The 18,851-nt window shown below is 37.3% G+C and overlaps 1 protein-coding gene across 1 annotated transcript in view; it reads left to right on the plus strand.

Moving 5' to 3' along the window:
- eipr1 (EARP complex and GARP complex interacting protein 1) overlaps window positions 1-18,422 on the plus strand; it is a 45,889-nt gene extending 27,467 nt beyond the window's left edge. The window contains exons 7-9 of the mRNA XM_088433188.1: window positions 4,552-4,719; window positions 9,719-9,886; window positions 18,095-18,422. Of these exons, the coding sequence (XP_088289314.1) occupies window positions 4,552-4,719; window positions 9,719-9,886; window positions 18,095-18,269 (511 nt within the window). The 3' untranslated portion in view covers window positions 18,270-18,422. The remainder of the gene's footprint in view (window positions 1-4,551; window positions 4,720-9,718; window positions 9,887-18,094) is intronic.
- Window positions 18,423-18,851: the final 429 nt, after the last annotated feature.

Here is an 18,851-nt window from a genome sequence, read left to right on the forward strand (position 1 = left end):
GGATTCGACAAAATCATCTGACATTTAGTGGAATCATGAAGTTTAAATTTCATAGATTTCAGTTTTGTGTTTTGTATATGAACTGAGCGGACGCAAAACATTCACACCAGTTCTGACTACAACTAGAGCAGAAAATTTTTATTTTGGGCCGCATTGTAGTGATAGTTTCTGTCAGAGGGCCGGAATGACTTTGAATTCAAATACATTTTAAGTGTTTTGATCACACATTTACCAAGATTTGATATCAGAAGCCGGCAAAAACTGTTCAAAAGAGATTTGGAGAATAAGAAAATGTTTCTTTTTCTTCCCCCAAATTTTTAAAAGTTAAAGACAACTTGCAATTTTGGTATTTTAGTCAGAAACCTGAAGTCACATCAGCATTTCAAGTGCCACAAAAATTGAGGTGGCGGGCCGGATCTTGACTTTGACACCGGTGAACTAGAGCATAACGTCAGCGTGACATGTAGTAAATGAAGTGGAGAACCTTTAAACTGGGATTTTTGCAAAGAGAGACAGATTTTGTGAGGTGAAAGTGTGCGTGTTTGTGTGTGCATTTTTCACAGCATTTTTTTCTGGTAATAAGGTTGTAAAGATAACAGCCAAATCGTGATATTAAAATTAACACGATGTCGTCATCATATGACATGAAAAGAAGCATATCTCTCAAAAAACTTTCCTTTTCACCCAGTTCAGCCTATCACAGTATCATAATCTACATAGCCACGATGACCATGATGCTTTTCGCCAATGAGACAATGGCTGACCGAGCCCTTCTTTGTCACTACTGTTATCATACTTAAAAAAAAAAAACAATATTATTCTTATTTCATTGCCATGATCTTTAACATTATAGTTTTTTTATAATATAGTCAACTTTTTTTTATATTGCTGACGCCCCCCGACCCCAAAATATCATGATATCGTATTATATAATCAGTATCATATTTCGAGGTTCGCATCACGATTCTGTCATGTTTTCACATTTGGATATCATCATATTTACAGCACGATCTGGTAGTGCTTCCTTATCAAATTTCCTGAAAATTGCGACAGTTTGTTATTAAACCAGGCAAACAGTTTTTGGGGGATTTCAGTGAAAAGACATAAAAAGACAATTTCCATTTGTCCTGGATGTATGGACACTCTCACTCACCAGTCACTTTCTTTGCCACAGTGTCCCTTTTAGAAATGGGCTGGAAAGGGCAAATCACGGGTCATGCAGTGAGTTTACAATAACACCGAACACGACTTGTAGAGTGGTATGTTCAGAAAGGCAGAGGTGTTATCAGATCATATTTCTGTAAGCACCTGAGAGCGTGGAGACAGGTCTGTTGCTATCTTCTGGTGAAATATGAAATAGCTTATTTGTACATATGTATTTTCTACTGTGGTCAACACTACTGATGTGCATGCAATATTAATTTTATGTCAGAGGCGGTGGGTTCGTGGAACTGTGAACACTGGCCACATTTGACCATGCGGGCCCGATTTTGGACATGCCTAATTTAAAAGCATTTGTCCTTGATGTTTAATGACAGAGCCATAATTTGAGTCTATCTGCTCAAATCTGATAAATTAAGCAAATGTCTGGCAAATAAGTTTCAACATTTTTGATCATGAGGCCTACTGCAAACGTGGGAGTATTGTGTCAGAGCACTAGCAAACTGGGCGTGCATATCTGTAGCTAGTTGAAAACACCTTCAAATATATCCGAATCATTCACCATACTGATGGCATTTGAAAAATCTGTGTTAAAGTTGCACAACACCAAAATGAATGTTTTATATGTAATTGCCTTCTTGAATGTCTTTGAACGTTTATCTACAGAGGAACACTTGACAACAGTCTTTATTACACACATGAAAACAGTGAGACACGTGGCATGACAGCCATGAAAGAAGCTTTTGTCTTTTCCCTTGAAAAGCAAAATGCAGGTTTATCTAATGTCTTTACCAAACGCTTCTGTGAAAACCAATTGAATATTAATATCATCAGTCTTGTGGCCAGTTTCTTCACACTTCCCATTTTTAATTTGAACCTACACTTTCAATATGGTTTTGGCATTCCTTTTTATGTTAAATTAAAAAAAAGGAATAAAATAATTGTAGTTTCTTTTATAATGTTTCATTTTCATTTATCATTTAAGAATGGAAAAAGCTTGCTTTACATGCCACTAGAGTGATGCACGCCCGCCTCCTTTTGTTTCACGGATCTGCATTGCAGCAATGCATTGGGTAGAGTATAAATTGCTAATCAACTTATCCATGCTGATGTTACCGTTATGAATGTATTAAATATTCAACACATGATGTAGGAATTCTAGAAATTTGAGGGCAACACGTTTTTGAAATTGCGCAATGTGCATTTCACTTATAACACTGAAATGGCAAAGCTGAGCTGTTGACCGGGTTCACTGTTTATGTGTAAGGTGGTTTTAAAGACATGTGCTGCATTGTCTATAGCGTCATTAATGTATAGTCACTTTACCTTCTATTTGTTATTAGATATTCTGTCGGGTTCCACGCACAGGCACACAAAAGCTTCTAGCTGTCTTGACCTAATTGAAGCCCAGCAGTTTGCCCCGGGTCATTCTCTTATACCTCCCTTATTTTAATGAGATTTTTAATTAGCATGTTAATTGCCTAATGTGATCAGAGGGGTGACGAGCTAGCTAGCTATCTGCTGTTGGCATCCAGCTGGGCTATAACACTTGAGGCTTTCCACTCTGCTGAACATAACCCAGCCAAGCTGAGCTTTATTAGGCGAGCCTGGAGAGGAAATGGTTTTCAAGATATAAAGTTTGCTTTTTCTTGTGTTGGGTTGTTTGTTTTATTCATCCATGCTTAAGGGAGAAGTAGAGTTGTGATGAGCATATTCAATGTATCTATTAAATTGTTTGTTAAAATATGGCAAAGAAAGTAACCTTAAATGAATCTTATGATTGCAATAAATCAAATGGCTGTCTATTTGTGCCCTGTGATTGGCTAGCATCCAATTCAGATTGAGCCCTGCGTACTGACAGCTGAGATAGTCTACAACATGCCTGTGACTTTAATTAGGATTATCGATTCAGTGAATTGATGAATCTATGACAGAAGATTTGAAACAACCTTCTTATTTCCAAAATGAAGGCAACTACATACCAGAAGAGAAAATAAGTCACATTGTGTGGTAACAATCCATAAGTAACCAGTAGCCTTTTATATGCTCGGCTTAAGAAATAAAATACCTTTTTTGGTCTGCTACCAGGTCCGCAAGAATAGTCATAATTTGCTACTGCCCTTGTCTATACGCAGCTATGCAATGCTAAAATGTCAAACTTCCATCCAACCGACCAACTGACCAACAGTGGCCTACAATAGCTAAGGCACATGACAGATTATGGTGAAAGGGAATTCTCAAATAACATTCAGTGCTTAAAGAAAAGGTATAAAGTCATGTCTTCGTCTTAAGTTAGCATAAAAACAGCCAATTTTAAGAAAAAGTTTTTCTATGGATGAGGACAGAAGCTCCCCCAAATTGCCCACCAAAAAAAAAGCCATACTAAGGAGTAGGGACAGGGAGATGAGTGAGATGACAAGGTCACCTTATTCACATTATAAAAAAAAAATTGTTCTGAATTGTAATTAATAACATTGAAAAGTGTGGTTTTGTTCTACATTTCTTAAAACTACTTTTTCCCCATTTTTTGTGGAACACTTGATGTGGTCCAGACACACCCAGACTCTATCCCCGCAGCCCCCACATAAATTACCCCTGTCTTAAAACATGAAACATCTCTATTATATGATAGTGACCTTTTTTCTAATATGGTAGCAATATGCATCTATAATATTGTACCTAACCACCGATTAACCAAATACATATAGGCTGTGGCCTAATGCATCTCATGATTGAAATCCTCTTCAATAACCATAAACCCTTTCACTATCACTCCTCCTTTTATGAATTTAAAGATCTGTATCCACTGTTCCATGCAGCTACTGTTATACCAATAATTGCCTTTGCCATTGAACTGATCTCTTTCATCGATGCAAAGGAAATGTGTCATTGATGTGACAGAGAGAAAGGCAGGCAAAACTCTATTTTAGATGTTATATTTCAATGGCAGAGCAGACATGAACACAGAAAGGAATGTAGAAGAATAAAGTGTTTAGACGTGTAGATTTTGACCAGAAAGATGGAAGCTGGCGCAATGCAGAGAGTTTCCCTGTTCCACTGTCATGTCATGATATTAACTTAGACTAGCAGGTACTCAAAGCTGTGCAGTTGCCTTTATAATAAACCAACACTGGGTGTCAACTTCTTTATTGAGCCTGGCCTTGGCTGACAGACACACACTTGGGAATGTCTGGACAGTGTGAATAATTCTCTCTCTTTTGTTACTGTTCCCTGCAATCCCCCTTTTTCCCCAAAATTGCTCTTCACATGTATTCCTTTCAATTTCTAGATTGTGTATTATTTTCTTTCAACCTACTGTAACCCTCCACAAACATTTCCCATTTTTCTAAAACTTTCATCCTAAATTTTGTGTTTCAATCTCTTCCTCAGTCAGATATACTGCATCGAGAATGCTCATGGCCAGCTGGTGCGTGACCTTGACTTCAACCCAAACAGGCAATATTATTTGGCCAGCTGTGGAGACGACTGCAAGGTTAAGTTCTGGGATGTCCGCAATGTCCAGGAGCCCATCAAAACCCTGGAGGAGCACTCACATTGGTGGGTATACTGTGTATGAGAGAGTTATGTCCTTGAACCGTATAAACGTCACAGCGCGTCCCTGAGAGTCACAATGACTCAATCTCTTGCCTCAAACTCTTATTTTTTCATGCCCAACAATTTTCATGGGCAATCCCAGTAAGATCTTGATCTTAAGCTCAGAAAGGCCAAAATCATTCAGCCACGGCTGCAGTTGAATATCATTTGGAAAGCCTTTTCTGATCTGATTATGCTGAATTAGTCCTGCTGGGACACAATAGGTATTTAGAGTTTATGAGCGCGATTGTTTAAAACTGCCAGATTCATTTTTGTTCATTTTGTTGCCCATGAAAATCCCGATTTGAAAAACATCCTGTCATTAGGGAACAAAAAAAATCTTTACACATGGCTGATAGCTCTATGTCTTATCAAAAAGTTATTCTGAAGTGAAAATGAATTCCATAGCCACTGACACTAAACATACTAGTTACTGTTAAAACTGATAATCAATAACTAATTCATTTTTTTTCAGTAACAATACAACTTTAATGCAGTTTAGGCTTCCCCAAAATTATCATAGAGATGGGTTTCTTTTATGTTACTCAATAGTATTATTGTTTGTTTAAATCGTCTTCCAAATACTTCCAATACTTCCAAATCTATCGCTTTCATTTCATTTTGTACTAGAGAGTTAAAATAGAGTTCAAAACCCACGTGAGCTACCTGAAGTACAAAATCCTTTTTTGATCAGTTGCTCGCCCTAGTAGATTACACAGCTCATATCTGCTGAGTGCATTTGCACTGACTACTAGTGTAATCTAATGTTGGCTTGAAATTCAGACTATTTTAAATTTGAAGCTTTCACCAAATTGTTTCGCTCAATTCCAAATTGTAAAGCATTTCGACCACATTGAACTTCAATGTAGTTGTGCATTTCTTTGATAACATAAATAAATTAATGGCTAACTTGATAAAACTTCAATTAAGCAAAAATGCACAATGCTGTGATGAATGTTTGAATTATGCATGTTTTTTTTTTTGTTTAGTTTTTTTGCTTCTTGAGAATGCAGAAACTATGCTGAAGACAATGAAAACTCCTCTGCGCCACTGTTGATTGGTGTCTGATTTTATTAATGGCTTTATCTCCTAAATAATTGAATGCCCTAAGTACTTCTGGTGCAATAAAATGTAGTTATACGCTAATTACATTTTAAATAGGCAGTTACTCCTTTTGACAGCAAAGGTTTAACCGTTGTCGGCCCAATGCGCCTCGCTTCTGCTTCAGCCTCTCCTCTGCTCCGCGAAGCTGTAGGCAGTGCCAAGAGCTGAACACGGTGTACTGCAGCAATGTGTGTGTACGTGTGCATGTGTGTGTATGTGTGCCTGTGTATGTGGAGAAAGAGAGAGAGACCCCCCTGTGTAAGATTAAACGATGTGTGCATGTCTGGAGCTAAAGCAGGCTTCTTCTGCAGAATACCACTTCTACCTGATTAAGGCATATGCACAAACTCGCACAAAACACACACATTGATTGACATAGCATCTTCTTAAAGGGAAAATATGCGGGTCTAGCACATCCTATAGCTGCAGATTACTGCAGATTTTATCTATTTATGATAGTTAATAGACATGTAGTAGCATTTTTTTTTTTCATTACCACCCAGGATTTTAGTGTCTAGTTTGTAATCTTTTCTGCAACCGTTTGCCATTGTAAATGTATATCATATGTGTAAATATCTCTCTGCACGCATGGCTGTGTAAGTGTACTTTACCTGCATTGCTTTTGCATTATCATTTAATGAGCGCAAGCAGAAAAGGGCACTTGGGTTTCTTAGGGCGTTGCGTGGGTAGTTTATTAGGTACATGAGGAACGGCATGGCTTTAGAGATTAAGATTAAAAAGTAGCATAGGAAGAAAAAGCACCACATGAGTGATAGAAAGATGGATTAGATTTGAATGAGGCAGTGTCAACATCACAAAAATAACTGTATTAAGAGGCCCCAAGGGGACGAACCGGAAAATACAATTCATGATAATGATGTGAACCATGCAGGAGCTCATCTGCAAGGTTGCAAATGTTCGTAGGCAACACACTGGGATGTACGTGCTATATTTTTGTTGCTCTAAGCACCACTGAGAGAATGGTGCAATGTTTTGCTTTTGCACCAGTTCTTCTCCAGTAGTGGGACACACCCTCCTGGGGGGGGGGGGGGGTTATGACCTCAGGGAACAGACTTTCCTTTTGCTGTGTTAAGTGCACATTCACGGCACCAGGTGGTGCAATGGTGCTCTTAAAAAAAAAAAAAAAATCTGTCAACTTTTTTTTCTAAAGCTCATTAATCTTTAATGTGATTTATAAATATAAAAAAAAGTCAGCATGATTTTTTTAGACCTTTTTATACAGGTTTAAATGTTTAAAATATTGGTGCTTTTTAATGTCCCGGATCAATTTATATTTCTTATTATTTTTTTTTTTTTTTCAGCGTCAAACTGTTCAGTTGGCCAAAAATGTTTCTAGTTGATATAGATAATGAATTTATTTGCAGTCATCTTGCTGAGTGGGGGCACTGTGAAACAGATACAAAAGAAAGTTTCCTTTTGATTTAAGTAAGTTTCAATGACATGTATAGGAACAAATGAATGAAGCATCAACAGTTTGATTTTTTTCACACTTGTCACACATGTCTAGACTACCACATTTTTGCTTTGAATACCACTTTTTCATTGGGCAAACTAGCTTTGTCTCTGCAATGTTAGGTTAGGATGGTTATCCTTTCAAAACATTTGGACAAGGCAATTTGTACAAGGACTAACTTCATTGCACTGTACAACTTGTATGCACAGAAGCATTTTAAATTTTGGACAAGCAAGTCTTGTGGCACGCCAAAGGAAAAGGGTAAAAAAAAAAAAAGAAGAAAAGAAAAAGCTGTTTACCACTGCTTAGACTATTATTTCAAATGCATTCCTTCATTAAGTTTGACATTGCAGTAGTTTGATGTTTGCATTTCTGTTTAATTAAATGTAAACAGGTCAGGTAATTCAACAGGTCGGTGTACTTATAATGGATGGTCTTATTCAAATGTACGGTAAACTCTATTTTTAGAATGATTTTTTATTTTTGCTCTTTAGTTGGGTATTTCATTTTAAATCACAATTCTACTGTTTGATGCACGGATTTGATCCGGCATTATAATTTACTAAGTGAAATGACTAATTCACTAAAGGTTTGTGCTTGTTGCTCACTCAAACCGATATGGACACTGATTTACTAACTGGCCACATCTAGGAAAACCACCAAATTGTTGCAAAGTCCATTTTGTATGCTGGAGGAGAAGTAGAGTGTATGCAAATAGATTCATTTAGCATTTGCAATGTTGTTTAGCTATCCTGAGATGAATTCCAATCACTGATTTTCTCATCTATAAATACCGCCTCTGAAAGGCAGGTGCAAACAGAACCGCTGTGCCTAATCATGATGAACAGGCACTAAGGGGGAATGGCTCTTTTCCGATCATGTAAGCATTTTTTTAAATGCCTCTTTGTCCTTATTTGCTTTACATATGTTTTCCCGATAACATCGATCACCAAATATAAAACGAAGGTGTTCTGTGTTTTGTTTTTTTTTAATGTTCAGAGTTGACTGGGATTTGTCAGAGCAACAACTTTTCTGTTCCAAGACAAAAAAACACGTTGTAGTTCTTTTTAATGAGTGATTCAAGTAAAAAAAATAAAATAATGGTTGATGTTTCTCCGCAAGTTTAAGCATGTTTTTAAGCATGAGTGCACTTTTAGTGTTTGCATTCTTAAGGATTTTGAATTTGCACAAACAATGTCTACATAAATATCTATACTGAAATTCACACAGTGTCCAAGGAGCTACCCCGCATTTTTTTCCTTGCTTTTTTTGTTTTATAACACAACATTCTGTTTAACCTTACCTTCATGCTTGAACTTCCATTGTCCTTTGCCTTCTGCCTCATTCCACTGGTAAACATCTATGAACAGTGGTCCATAATGGTATAGGAAAACGTTTCTTTTTTTTATATAGCAAATCAGCTTTCTCCCACACCTTCAATCACAATGATCGTATTCTAGGTTGGCCTACTCCTGCCTTTAGTAGCCTTTTATAACCTCATAGAGAAGTCATTAGACTAAGGATCACATGGATTTTCCACACAGTACTCGAACGTTTACAAGCATACATTTTTGTCTCATTAACACAAAATAAAACTGAATAATTTAAGGGGATTGTGTCTGTCTGTTCTTGTAACACAGATGAGACTATGATCTCAGGTTAAAGCAAGTCCTCGAGTAATTCGAGTAGCTCAGTTAAAAAAAAAAGCTTAAACTTTTCTTTCTTGTCCCATTTACCTGCTTGATAGTGGATATATCTGAAAAAAATATGTCAAACTAATAGCAACTACTGTGATGCTCTGTAAGAGTGTCAAACTATTGGGAACTAAAGGCATGTGCAATTTCGGTAAGCATATGTTTAGAAATTAGTGGTGCAACGGATCATCTTGCACATGGTTCATGGATTGGTTGGTGAAAGAACTGTTTAGTCCACATTGCTAAATTGCTGCATGTCAAACCCTCATTTAAGTCAATTGTCTGGGAGCATTTTGGCAGCAAGCAAGTCATTGACTAATACAATTACTTAAAAAATATGCACTACATTTTTTTCTCAGTTAACATTTTCATCTAGGTTTATCTGATGTGCACTGTTATACACGGGAGGTCAAGGAAGCCCCAGCAATGTAACACAACAAGGTGCATAGGCCAACTTCAAACTAAATACTAAACCAAATATTACCTGAGCAAAAAAATGTTGAACATCCCTAATTTATTGATTTACACAGAGTACCATAATGATCAGAAGCTTTCAAGTTAAAATAAGATTACTCAAATGTCTTAAAATGTTGTACTGGTTGCATGTTCATGGCATCCCAAAAATGAAAGGTGTTCAGCTTGTGTATGTTAAATTCTGAATTCTCAGCATTCTCACTCTCATTGGTCATAGGGTGTGGAGCGTCCGCTATAACCACAGCCATGACCAGCTGGTGTTGACGGCTAGCAGTGATAGCCGCCTCATCCTCTCCAACATGGTGTCCATTTCCTCAGAACCATTTGGCCATTTGGTGGATGATGAGGACCTCAGCGAGGGGGAGGACAACCACCAGGAAGATAAGTAAGAGCAACATGTGCCAGTCAGAAGATTGTTCTAATGCAATTCATGAGAATTGGGAAGGGTAAAACAACTATTTCACATGAATAAGTTAGGAGCAAAACGGTAAAGTACCAAGTTTGAAAAAAACAACACCTGAAAAGAATCATTGTGTAATACAGTATGTGTTTGTTTGTTGATCCATACCGGGGCGAGCATTGATTTTTGCATTCAGTTCCATGCACTCTGACATGAAGGAGTGGGTTGAGTAGACCGTAATAAATGTTTTTTTTACTGTAAAACTACACTAATGCGGGTTTTATCAGAACTTCAAGTATTTAAAATGACATGAGTGAGGATAGAAATAGTAACACTGAGCACATTGTTTGGTACAGAGAGGATGATTTCCGATTATATTAATTTTGATGTGCAGCTACAGGTACCTCCATCAATTGAATGGCCAATAATAAACAACATATTCTGGCAAAAGTGAAACAAAGCAGGCAAGCAAACAAACATTTGTGATTAGTTGAGATTAGGCAAAAGTTTTTTTGTTTTTTTATGTTTTTTGTTAATCTACCATTTTACCTAAACTGTCATGTTACCGCTTCTCTTTAACCATGAAATTTAGTTCTTAACTTAATGATAGACTATATCACCATATAACTTTTCACAATCATGACACTAACAGTCCAGTCTACACCAACTGTATGACTTCACCAATTTAACTCATCTATCACTATCATTTTGTTATTATTTCAGATTTCCCACCACACTAAAATATACATATTACCCCTACCATAAGTACCCCTCGGGGTACTTGAAGGTACTTGTTTCAGGAAAATATGGCAGTTCACAAAACAAATTTTATGTTCGTTACATTATTCCATTTCTTTATTGTAAAAAGCCAGATTCTCCCCCATTCGACCCAAGTTCAAGTTCGACCCAACTTTTCATGTGCCACCTCTTGTTACATGTCAAACCAAATTGTCATGTGCCACCAGTCGTTACCTGTCAAGTTAATGTTTTATTTTTATGAAAACATCTCTACTATGATCACAAAAGAGAACAGTTTAAGTTTTTCTGTGGACATATATTATGAATAGTATGTTGATTATATTTTGGAGGGGACATTTGTTTATTAACAAGTACTCTATATGTTTAATATTTTTCTGTGGACAAATATTTATTTATAATTATTTTTTAGAACAGGTCTGAAACTTTATGTTGATTACTTTTTTGTGGCAAAATGTTTACTAATAATTAAGTTGATGATTTTTTGTGGACAAATATCTATCTCTCTCTCTCTCTCTCTCTCTCTCTCCCTCTCTCTCTCTCTCTCTCTATATATATATATATATATGTATATATATATATATACACAGTGGTACCTCGGTACTCGACCGCCTCTATACTCGACCAAATCGGTGCTCGACCAAAAAATTCAAGTAGATAATGCATCGGACCTCAAACAGATTTTCGGTGCTCGACTAGCCGAGCCTAGCCGAGCCGAGCCGAGCCGACCCGAACGCGCTCCTCAGCCCTTCTCGGCCAGCGGGTAAGCGCCAGTTCAACTCAGACTGCCAGCGGAGTAAGACGTTTGTTCGAGTATTTCTTCCCGGATTTAAACTTTTTCGTGTTGCTCTAGCCCTTAATAATGGGTCCAAAGAAAGACAGTGATAAGGGGAAGGCAAAGAGGAAAACAATGAGGACCACTATTCAACCGAAGAAGGAAATTATAGCAAAATATGAACGCGGTGTACCTCGCGTCGCAGTTAGCTAGCGTCATCATGGAAGGAGTAACTCCCTCCCGTCCTCTCCACATCCATTCCTGTATGCCATCAACCACTCTCCAAAACGTAAGTAAATTATACAAAATGGTTTATAATGCTTTATTTATCTTTATCTTTATCATGTACTGCTTGTGCACATTTACTTGTGCACACATACTTTCCATTATTTCTTATGGGAAAATTGCTTTCGGTGTTCGAACAAATCGGTGCTCGACCACCACCTCAGAACGGATTATGGTCGAGTACCGAGGTACCACTGTATAATGTATATATATGTATATATATATATATATATATATATATATATATATATATATATATATATATAATGTGTATATATATATATATAGTATATATATAATGTATATGTACCGATGGCCTGTTTTAAGTTTTTTTTTTTTTCTTTTTTTTTTTACCCCAAAATGCTTTGTACTGGTTAAAAGCTACTTGGCTGAAAAGATATTTCACAGGGGTTACATCACTGAAAAAAGGTTGAGAACCACTGGTCTAAGAGGATGCATTGAGTGTTCTGGCTCATCACGGCAGTAGTGATGGTAGCCCATCACTGAGCCCATTACTGAGTACTATGTGGTGACATTGAAGAAAAGGCTAGAAATACAACAATGTCAGGTGGAAAAAAAAAATCAGTGTTGTTTGGGTATTAATCACATGTCCACTTGCTCTTACACCCGTGAAGACCTTCCTAAACAAAAAGCATTTCCTTTTTTTTTTTTTTTTTTTTTAGCACTTCAAATTCATTTGGCCCAGTTTTTTTGTACCATGGGCAACGGAAACAAGCTGGTGTGCAAGTGTGGCTTAGTAGATGGGGGACACAAACACCCTCACCTGGGATTTTCCACTCCAACGCACGCTCACTCTGCAACAAGCTGGGCAGTATGGCGCTTCTGAAGAGGTGAAACAGGGACTTTTCCTGCGTTTGTCTTGTGCCTCACTGAGACACGGCTTTGTGAGCAGAACCTGGACACTGTGTTACATCTGGAGGGATTTCATCTTTTTTTTTTTTTTTTTTTTGGCGCAGCTTGTCACCCAAGGCTGTCCACCAAAAGCAAACATGATGGTGTCTGTCTCTACACCAACAACGACTGGTGCACCGATGTGACAGTGGTTTCTCAGCAATACTCTCCTGCGTTTTCGCCATTTGATCTGGCATGCTTACATGCCACCAAAAACTGACGCACATGAGACTCATGTTTGCAGAGCACATTACATAGCTGTACTCCCTGATAATTGTTTTTTGTGATTTTAAAAAAGGAAAATTTAAACTATGATCCACCCAAGTACAAGCAATTAATTAAATGACCTACCAGAAAGGAGGACATTTTAGATCACTGCTACAGTTAGCAGATCCTACCATGCAAAAGAGCCAGTGCTTGGCAGACCTTCCTGCAATTCCAATGGGTTTTTTTGAGTGTTCATCAAGCCTACCTGAACTCTTCTCTGTTGTGCCATATTGTTTCTGATAATTCTCTTTTAATTCTTTTCCATGACAGAGCCAACTTAACTGTGTGTGCTAGTGAAAATATCGTGGTGCACAGCAGGCGTACCTTTTAATGGGTTTGACATTTTTTTTTTAATTTATTGTTGTAATATGCACTGTGAAAAGGACATACCAAGGAAGACACAACCTCTTGTCACATACCAACAATGTGATGCAAAGGCCAACTTCAAAATAAACTCACCAAATACAGTGGGCCCCTGTGTTACGAGATTAATCCGTTCCGCGGTTGGGCTCGTAAGGCGAATTCACCGTATGGCGGGAAATCCAAACTTACTGTATGTTAAATAGCTAATGTGTTTAGAACTCCAGGTAAAAACATTAAAATTGTACATGCATATTAAAAATTGGTACCAAAATAGTATAGTAAGTGCTACGTATATATAATATACATGTATATGATCAGAAAACATTATAACTAAAAAAATATAGAAAGGATTTATTTACCTTTGAGAGGCGCTTGTTATATCCATATTCTCTACTAAGGGTAGCCTAGGCTAGCTTTGTATTACTTCATTATCTCCAGCTTCGTTTCCATATAAATCATCTTCTTACTTCTCTCTTTAACATCACTTGCAATCTTGTGACCCATGGCTAACCCTTTCAAGTTTGAATTAAGCATTAAAATGTACTATAAATACGGCTTTGTAACCAATCGCAATAGAATAAAACTTTACCGTTCCGCCATTTTGAAACGAGTGAGGCCGACCAATAGCAGACCACCATCTCCGTTATGTGACGGCAACAGAAAATAAGTCCAATTACCTAAAAACGCCTGCAGATGGAGACACAACACAAATACAGCCAATCCCCTAGGGTCATGACAGTTGTTTTTGTTGCAAAGCCGGCAAAATACCGTAAAGAGGGGACGGGAAAGTATTCCACATCGCAACATGAAAAAAAAAGTAAGCCAGAGACGGTGTAAGACAGTAGTCCACTGTACTGTATTTCTCCGTGTACAAGTCGACCCCATATAACTCGTGCATAAGTCAATTCCCACTCTCCTTTTTTTTTCTTTTTTTTTTTGGCCTCAATTAGGTTGAATTTTACCAAAACGCGTTTATAAGTGTACCCTGACTTTAGTGGTTACACATATCATGGCAGTCCAAATAAAGCACATGGTGAAAAATAACAAAATTACGGTACTTTTAAGACTCATTTCTTCGTCGAATATCATACTGTTGCGGTTATTGGGGGGGGGGGGGGGGGATTAGATAAGGCTATTCACCTTGTCTAATTACACGCAGATGTTGAAAATGATGTCGCAACAAAATTATTAAAAGTTTAAAGGGTTTTGTTTTGTTTTTTTTTTGCACAACTGAATATTAATTTGAAAAAAGTCAACGTCATTAACTGACACACCAAATAGCTCCTCCCATTTCAGTGTGTGAATATAACTCTCGGACGTACTTTTCTTCCTCTTGTCATTTGTTCAAACATCCTCTGCTACAGTACTCCTCCACAGGTAGTCATCTTTGGACCTGTCCAATTTGTTTGAAATGCTTCTCCAGAAATGCTTTGCTGAAACTTTATTTTTTTTACCCAAGTGACGACTGTGGCGAGATCAGAGCGTGGAAGGTTGCCCTTTGCTGTGTTTCTCTGCCCACCCGCTGACATCCATGAGTACCACTGTTCATGCATATTTGTCTTTAACGGACTAGTCAAGCCCTTATTTTCTTTTCATAATGGGTGAAAGTCTGCTGGAAAAATTATTCACACAGCTTTGTTGTTGACATCAAAGAGGCAATAAGGCGGCACTAGAAAGAAAGTGCATTTGAAACTGCAAACGCACTTAAACTGATGCATACCATATTGACTTAGAAGTACTGTATATATAATAATTTTAAGCCTTGTAAATGACCTGATATGACTTATTTTGCATTCGAATTTATATTATTCCAACACAGATACTCTATGTGGAGGAAATTGGTCTGGTTTTGAGTTATGCGGATGTAAGTCAGCCCCCCAATATGGGGTTTGAAAATGAAGAAAACAAAGCTCGACTTGTACACGGAGAAATACAGTGATACATGGACGTTGACTTTTGTATCTGTGTCAGCTTAAGTGGCTACCGTGAGTCCTTATGACTCCCATGTTTCTGCCATAATGAGTCCTCGTGACTAAATTGTTTTGCCATCATATCACAGAGCTACAAACATCAACACATCTCAATTTACTAAATCATATTATATCATTACTAAGGAAACTAAGAAACCCCTTGTCACATTGTTACATTGACAAGGCACAAGTCTCCTCTAACTCAGTGGTGCATTCAAAGGCAGTCAAACATTTCAAACTGAGGCAGGAATAAAAAAATATCCATCATAGCAAACGTTAATAGCTGAAAACATCGAAACAATGTCGGCTTTCTTTCGATCTATAAAACCTAAAATATATCAAGCAGATTAATGGGGTGCATTTATGTTCATTACAGTGGAACTCCCTTACAATGAAGTCATATTTGCAGACAGAAATGTTTCACTACGGGAACTTTTCACTATAGCAAATCTATGTCTTGGACGTTTACATTAAAAATGTGTTGTGCAATATACAACCTGACTGAATTTAAAAACAAAACTATCCAACATTTAAAAAAAAGAACAAAATGGCCAAATCTGCAATAAGCATACATGTTCATACGTACATCAATTTCTTTCACTTTGCTTCATCCATGTTTTTTTTCTACTTTTATCCTGTCTTCAAGTGTTGTCTTGGTTTAAACTCTGCGCAGCTGCTTTTAATAGGATCTAATCTAAGCTATAAGAACTGACCCATCTGGATTGAACAAAATAACATTCACTCTAAAGCGAAGCGTTTTTTTTCAATGTCTGTTTTTAGACTTAGGTAAAATTGGTAAAATAATATGTTTCTTTAAATTTAGATGACTGTACCTAAGCAGAAATGGTCATCTGCACTACCCCAAAAAAGTGTGCGACAAATACTGTGTGGTGCAGCCAAATGAAAAAATTGGTAACACCAAGTGCTACCAGTGCATAGTTTAGTGAAAAGCCCTACATGATCTATGTAATGCTTTTAAAAATGCTTATGATTATATACCTTTTTTTTCCTGAGTAATACCTTTTGAAAAAATGACCTCTCTAATTCCTGTGGGGGGGAAAAAAAAGTCTGTAAACCATAACTTGTCACTCCAACCTGTCAGGAAAAGTATACTAGAATGGAATCAGTGATTTTGGATGCAATTGAGTGATTCTTAGCACCTCTCAAATAGTTTTTTTTAATGCCACTGGTCTGAGTTTTACAATGTGAGAAACATTGTGAAATGACTCATCTTGCTCTCGTTTTTTTGAATAACATAAACATGACCTTTGAACAGACATGTAGATATTTTACAGTATATCCACTGCTACTTCTTCGTATGTGCACTGGAACTCTTTAGTTTGACATGATTGCACTGAACTAATGAAGCAGGAACACAAGCGAAGCCCTGTCCTTGTCCGCATAATTAATTGTGTATTTAATTGTCAGTGATATTAGATGAATGTGTTTGTGAAGCCCCATAATAATCTCTAACAAATGGATGGGTGTGGCAACACGGGTCATTCATTATAATTGTTATTAACAATTACTAACAAAACAAGGACGAGTACCATATTTTACGGACTATTCATCGCTTTGTATTATAAGTCAATCCAGCCAAAAATTCATCATGAAGAAGAAAAGAATATTATGAATCGCTCTGGATTTGAAGTGGATTTTTGGGCAGCGTAATTTATTTTACGAAATCTGAAACCGAGAACGGTTGTCATATCAAGTGAAACAGTAGCGCAAGCACTTGGTTTAGAAACGAAGAGGGTGTTCAAATGTACCCATGTTATTCAAAGTACACCAGAGAGGATCCCAGTGAAGAAAACTGTTCCAGCATGAGCTGGTCCGAGTTGCCTCTTACTTTATGGTAAACGGACTTAGGACCTTAGGTACTCACTGACGACTCATTTACCTACCGTATTTCTCTGAGTACAAATCAACCTCACATAAATCCACACCCCCCCCTTTTTTTTTTTTACTTCAATTTGGGTGAATTTTACAAAAACGCAATTATATGTCTTGACTTTGGTGGTTACATAGATCATGGCTGTCCAATTATAACACATGGTGTGTGTTATCAAAATGACTGAATTACGTTTCTTTTAGCATTTCTTCATCCTTTATCAAAGAACATATTGTTGAAGTTATTGGGGGGGTGCAAACAATACAAGCGCGAGGCACTGTAGGCGATGCTTGAAACGAATGTTGCAACAATAAAATTATTTGAAGATTCAACGCTTTATTTTTTGACACAACTGAGTTTTAATTCGTCCAAAAGCACTAAAAGTCATCTAAGTGACTATATGGCACACCAAATAACTCCTCCTATCCCCTTGTCATTTGTTGAAACATCTTCATTACTCTTTCACGGGTAGTCATCTTCGGGCCCGTCCACTTTATTTGAAATGGAGGTCTTCTGAGATGATTTGCTGCTCATCATACTTGGGATGTTCTTTCCCGAAGTGGCGACTGTTGTGAGAGCAGAGCGTGGAACGTTGCCCTTCGCTGTTTCTCCTGCCACCAAAGGTTGAAGAACACAAGTCAATCTGTCTATTCCTTTTCATGTGTCAAAGCTGGACCGGCAAAACTATGAGGAAATAAAAAAGTGACTTATAGTTGCGAAATAAATCGCACCCAATCAAAACTTAATACTTCCAAAATCAAATCAGCTGCTTCCATTCATATTCAAAGTTCAAATTTGAAGTATGATATGCATTGTCCTAAATCTGACATTTTGTATATGTACACAGGCAAGCACAAGCATCTGAATAATTCATAGCATTATGTTCTGCGTATTATTTGCAGGGCTGCGGGCAGATTTCGTCAGGTTTTTCCAGCTTGCCACTTTTTAATGTGTTATGTCCGCTTGTGTTGTAGGGGCAAGGAGCCTCTGAAGGATAGTGTTGTGTCCACCTACGAGGAGCATGAAGACAGCGTATATGCAGCGGAGTGGTCGTCAGCCGATCCGTGGCTCTTCGCCTCGCTCAGCTATGACGGGCGTTTGGTCATCAACAGGGTCCCCCGTACCCTCAAATACCAGATCCTGTTGTGAAGGGACAGATGTGATCAAAAAGAGGGTGTGGCTTATCAAAACCACTGTAACAGACAAACTGCAGTCTATGTGTTTGAAAAAAACTGTAAGTAATGTAAATACAATAAACATCCTGTGACTTAACGCTGTAAAATAAAACCTGGCTTAACTTTTTTTTTCACAATGTTTCTTGAGTACTATCTTTTCAAGTCAGAGCAATTGTATTCACCTCGGCACCATCCTTTCAGAATGTCAGTATGAATCATATTGTGTATTTGTACATTTGTCCCTCTGCTGTAGCGATCCAGTCAGGTAACTACTGTAAATAATTAGAATTTAGAATTTTACTATATATATATATATATATATATATATATATATATATATATATATATATATATATATATATATATATATATATATATAAGATGCTCAGTTGTAGAATATAATGGATATTTGGTGACCGCTTTATATTTCATAAGTGGCATATCACAAACAAGTTATTAAAGGTAGCCATGAATGTAAATGGATCTTCCGCATTGTTTGCTTGATCCTCATCTGTGCAAAGCAGTCCTTGTCATAGTGGGGCGGATCCCATGGTGA

Source organism: Hippichthys cyanospilos, chromosome 14 (assembly GCF_059441005.1).
Source record: "Hippichthys cyanospilos isolate Australia breed blue-spotted pipefish chromosome 14, RoL_Hcya_1.0, whole genome shotgun sequence".
Classification (NCBI taxonomy): domain Eukaryota; kingdom Metazoa; phylum Chordata; class Actinopteri; order Syngnathiformes; family Syngnathidae; genus Hippichthys; species Hippichthys cyanospilos.